Source organism: Atta cephalotes (genome assembly GCF_000143395.1).
Source record: "Atta cephalotes unplaced genomic scaffold scaffold00005, whole genome shotgun sequence".
NCBI classification, from domain to species: domain Eukaryota; kingdom Metazoa; phylum Arthropoda; class Insecta; order Hymenoptera; family Formicidae; genus Atta; species Atta cephalotes.
Window position 1 is genome coordinate 2,817,372 of NW_012130069.1, and position 5,027 is coordinate 2,822,398.

Sequence of the window (5,027 nt, forward strand, 5' to 3'; positions counted from 1 at the left end):
GATAATATATTTACCACTTTTTTATTTATAAAACTCGAAAAGTATATACAATTATATGTATATACAGGATAAGTCAAAAGTCTCGGATCGATGAAATATCTCAAAAACTAAGCATTTCCGAAAGAAATTTCTTTTCTACAAAAGTTTTCTACAAAAGTTCTCTATAAAAGTTGTTGTACGGTTTTAAATGATCTATATACTGATTTTATTAATTTGACTTTAGATAGCGTTGCCAAGATTAGGTCAAAGTCACATTAATTTAAAAAAAAACACCCTATTTTTGTGCGTATGTGATTTCAAAATCTAATAACTGATGTTGAGAGCTTTCCAAAACTATAATAAAATTATTTTTTATTGAGTACTTTTCCAGTTACAAGGCTTAAAAATTACAGTACCGCCGGCATTAGCATTACGCAAGGCCGACCGACGGCTAAAACCTTTTGAATATTGTTCATGTCCTGGATAATATTTGTCAAGATCAAGACCATTGGAGATTACTCCTCTTATTTTCATTTTTGCATTAAAAATTCATTTTTACGTAAAAATAAAAATAAGTAGTACAGTCGGTCGGACATCTAATGCAGGCGGTACTATAACCTTCGAGCCTTACAAATCGAAAAGTATTTTATGAAAAATAACTTTATTGTAGTGTTTTGAAAAGCTTTTGACACCAGCTATTAAATTCTGAAATCAAAAATAGAGTATGCCATTAAAAAAAATCGATGTGATCTTGATTTGATTTCGTCGACGCCACTCAATGTCAAAAGACTGACCAGATCAGTAAATAGATGACATTATGTAATTACTTAAAACTTTACTTTTCTAGGAAACATTTCTTTCGGAAATGTTTAGTTTTCCAATATTGTACCGGTGCGGAACTTCTTACTCGTTCTGTATATTTGTATATTATACCATAAAATATTTATTTTATAATTTATTTTTTACCTGTTCTCTTACTGTTTCGCCAATATAACAGAATATAAAAATGTTGAAAGTCATGGATATATAAATAATAATTACACAGGCTATTGTCATATTTGTCTCTATTGTATTCCATCTCTGCAAGTTTATCATAATGTATTATGACAATTTATGATGCAATTTATATATATATATAATTATTATTAAAAGTATTATTTAAGTTAAATATTTCTAATAATATAAGAACGCAATGCCATAGTACATCCAGTATGACAGTAAACGAAGATCGTGGGCCAAAATCTAATCAGCGCATACAAAAATCACCGTGTGACAGCGTTATTTGTTGTTCAAGTTATAGCGGTCTGATTCACATTTATACATTCGTGAGTATCATTTATTCTTGTTCAACATTATAAAAAACAAGAATGAAATAATTTTAATACTGATGATGATAATCTTATCTTATAAAAATAATATATGATATTGTCTTTTTAATTCTGTTCATAAGTGCGTTTTAAGACTGAAAAATGTCAACTCGCAAAAAATATTTACAGAACTTTCAATATAAATTCACACTGAAATATTTACGTATTAAAATTTACTTTGACCGAAAACAAGATTTTCTCTTATTTGATTAGATTTATTTCCTATCTAATCTAATTTCAAATTACAATTATTAATACTTACCTTCTGAAATTTAACGCTTCTTTATACCAAAGATATGACGGTAAGTCACGTGATTCGCAAATCATAACATGTGCTTGCTGTCACTTGGTTGTATTGTGGCAATTTTTCCTCTGCGATAGTTACTTCTTGTTTATGCATTTTTCATTTTGCAATTTATTTAAATATGAAAAGTCACATACATGTGTCTTAATTACATATTTATTTTTTAATTTTTTAGCGTACCGTAATGATATAATATCCGATCATACATAAGTTCAACATACATCCTAGCAATTCTACAAAACATATCTGATTTAAAAGTGCTTCCATTTGTGCCACGAAACTGTAAGTAACGTAAATTACAATAATATTTTACATTTAAATAATATAAACTTTTTTTAGAACTAAATTATAATATATTAAGAGAAGGAAAAAGAGAATCAGATAAGACAGTTTTGGCTTGAAGATCAAAGGCATCAAAATATAAAAGATTTAATTTTTTATACATCAAGTAGAAAATATCAATTTTTAATTTTCGATATTACCTTAATACTCTCAGATGGTGCTCCACAATGATTGTCAATCGATGCTGTACCATATCCTGCTGCTTTCGATCGTTCAGCTGGTTCAGCAATCTCATCAGTATATTCAACTGGCCACATGCGTGCATTGCAAACACCGCTGCGAGACTACAGGCACCGGCGGTGACGGAATTAACAACGATGCTCGAAATGAGCTGAACAGTAAACGCAATTTCGCCCGCTGGGCTCTTTGTAATATCTATGAACTTGTTGTACGTGGGACACGGTAATACATGTATTGATACGCTCACATTTCCGATATATATAAATGTAGGCATAATGCCCTGCATCACGCTATGCGAGAACACACCGCTATGCATGAAAATTGCGCACAACCCAGCGACAAAACGGCCAAATTTGGCATATTTCAGCATCACTTGCCGATCTTCTATATCTGTCATCATAAGCCAATCGATCCTCACGTGCTCCACGCAACGGTATATATCACGGTTGCGAAACAGCAGTGAGAAGTAATTCATGCCACCCATGCACCAGTGACTTAACGGACCAATAGTTTTTAATTTTTTCTGCACATCAGTTTCTTCGAATAGGATGTTCAGAATGCAAGGTATGACCGTGTAGGCTATCAGCAAGTAGCAGATGATTATCAGTACTGTTGAAATCACTTTTTCTTTGATGGTCGTCGAGGCTGAACTTGGCCAAGCGCCTACTGATTTTAGAAACCAACGATTCAACTGAATACTGTAATCACTCGCGTCCAAGTGTGACATGACACGTTCATTGACATTCATGATTACTCACAGAACGTGCGGATGCTACTGAATCGACTTAAACATGCGCGCAGAAAGCGGCGCCTGCGCCAGGGAGTAACAGTAATAGGTAATAGGATATTTGTGCGTTCTTATTAGTCGATCAATACTCACGGTGTACGATGCGTGATGTCTCGTTAACGATTTGCTATAACACATATTCGCAAAGATAATTTTAATGTTTTTCAAATATGAAACTTTTATATACATATAATTCAGATATATATGTGAACTTTATTATACAAATGTATAATAAATGTATGTATATAAACTTCATTATTGTGTTTTGTTATCTTTCGGGAATATTAATATCAAATAGAAATTCTTTTTTTCTAGAAAAATACACGTAATCTCAAGAAGACACTATTTGTATAATCTCATCTCTATTTGTAAGAAATATTAACTATTAAGAAATATTTAACTTTTTAATGTTGAGAATAATTTATTTTTTTTACATAAATACATTTTAAAATTACATATCACCAAAAGTTGCGATTGACAATTGCAATAATTTCCAGATAATCTCTCGATAACGTTACTTTATCGAGCTGTTATCAAAATGATAATGACAATTTTAATGCGTTCCAATTAGTCATATGGCTTTTTGCCAACTTTTTTACACTACTAATAAATTAATTAATGTAGATATTCGTAGGTTCGTAAAATTTCTAAAATTTCTAAATAAGCGTTTTTTATATTTTTAGAAATGGAAGAAAAAAATTAAAAAACAATTCATGTCACAACTCAAGTCATTAAATGATTTTTTTTAACATAGAATAATTAAGGCTCGATTACAACGTTACTTTGATTTTAAATCAGACTTAAAATTCTTTCTGTCTCTTTTTGGCTTTAAAACGAGATAGATAAAGTTTTAAGTTGGGCCTAAATCCATTATGCTTAAGTATGAGGCATCAAATGGTTTGCGGCTCGGTGCGATTGATTTACTACCTGTAAAGATGGAATTACAAGGCTCGAATTCATTTCTTGAATGATAACACGCATAGTCAGTGCCTACTTTGCTGTATGCTAAAATTGATGTATTAAGCGCTGCATGTACATGATTTTTATATTGATTATGGATTACTTTATAGCTTATTTCCTTGCATGCATCCATCAAAAGTAACAATTGCTAATTTCATAGTTATTTGTCAAACGTCAAACTGTATGCGTCAAATCAAGCATAGCAACATACATGCTTACGTTGCTTATCATCATCGATCATTCAAGAAATCGAGTATCATATGATTCCATCTTAAATCTGAGTTCAAGATCCATATATACGCCATATACGCGTTTTTTTGTTTGAAGAGCTCAAATGGTGATTAAGAGACTTTTGATCACCAATTTGACAATTAAATTGTAGGTCCTTTTCAGATTGGGGATTAAACATTAAGCTAACAATCTAATTAAAAAAAAATTCATTGTCACTAACATATCATTAGAGTCCCTATACTCGCAGGAGTTAAGGAACTTACGTACATTCTTAAGTATATTAATTCGGGTAATTCTAGTTCTTATAAATTTCCTGAGGAATTATCTGTCACGTAAGAATCTCGTCATTGTAACAAAATATAAAATATTGAGCCATAGTTGCATTTATGATAATATACGATATCATTCGTGCTGCAAAATCACACCATTCTGGAAAATCTGAAATTAGTATTAATATTTTATAAATAAGGACGTTACAAAGTGTTAATAATACATTCGTATTTTTAGCATATCATAATAAATATACAAGTAAACTATGTAAGTTTCTATAATCATAAGAATCATAGTAAATTTATATAGATATATTCATAATTTCATATTTTTTGTGACACAGATGACCATATTAAAGATCAAAACGTTCGTTTTATCATTTCTTACACTGAATATCGATATAACATCGAAAACAAGCTCGATTAAAATTTATTTATTGTTTGAATTTATATCATTAGATCCTTATAGTTTGCTTCAATTTAATTCTTAGTAATTTTTATTTATTTATATTATTTTCTCGGGATATAGAAATATATTACATATTCTAGGTGTCCTATATTTTATTAATAATTCATATCGTTTATTTATACATAGTATATAAATTTAT

At 30.1% G+C, this 5,027-nt stretch overlaps 2 protein-coding genes across 2 annotated transcripts in view; both read right to left on the reverse strand.

Annotated features, from left to right (window-relative positions):
- Window positions 1-2,128: 2,128 nt before the first annotated feature.
- LOC105626548 lies at window positions 2,129-2,920 on the reverse strand. Its single transcript, XM_012207846.1, has one exon. It carries the CDS (start codon window positions 2,918-2,920, stop codon window positions 2,129-2,131), a length of 792 nt encoding a protein of 263 aa, XP_012063236.1.
- Window positions 2,921-3,809: 889 nt separating this feature from the next.
- Window positions 3,810-5,027, reverse strand: part of LOC105626549 — an 8,511-nt gene continuing 7,293 nt past the window's right edge. Inside the window, exon 3 of the mRNA XM_012207847.1 lies at window positions 3,810-3,886. Within this exon, the coding sequence (XP_012063237.1) occupies window positions 3,810-3,886 (77 nt within the window). The remainder of the gene's footprint in view (window positions 3,887-5,027) is intronic.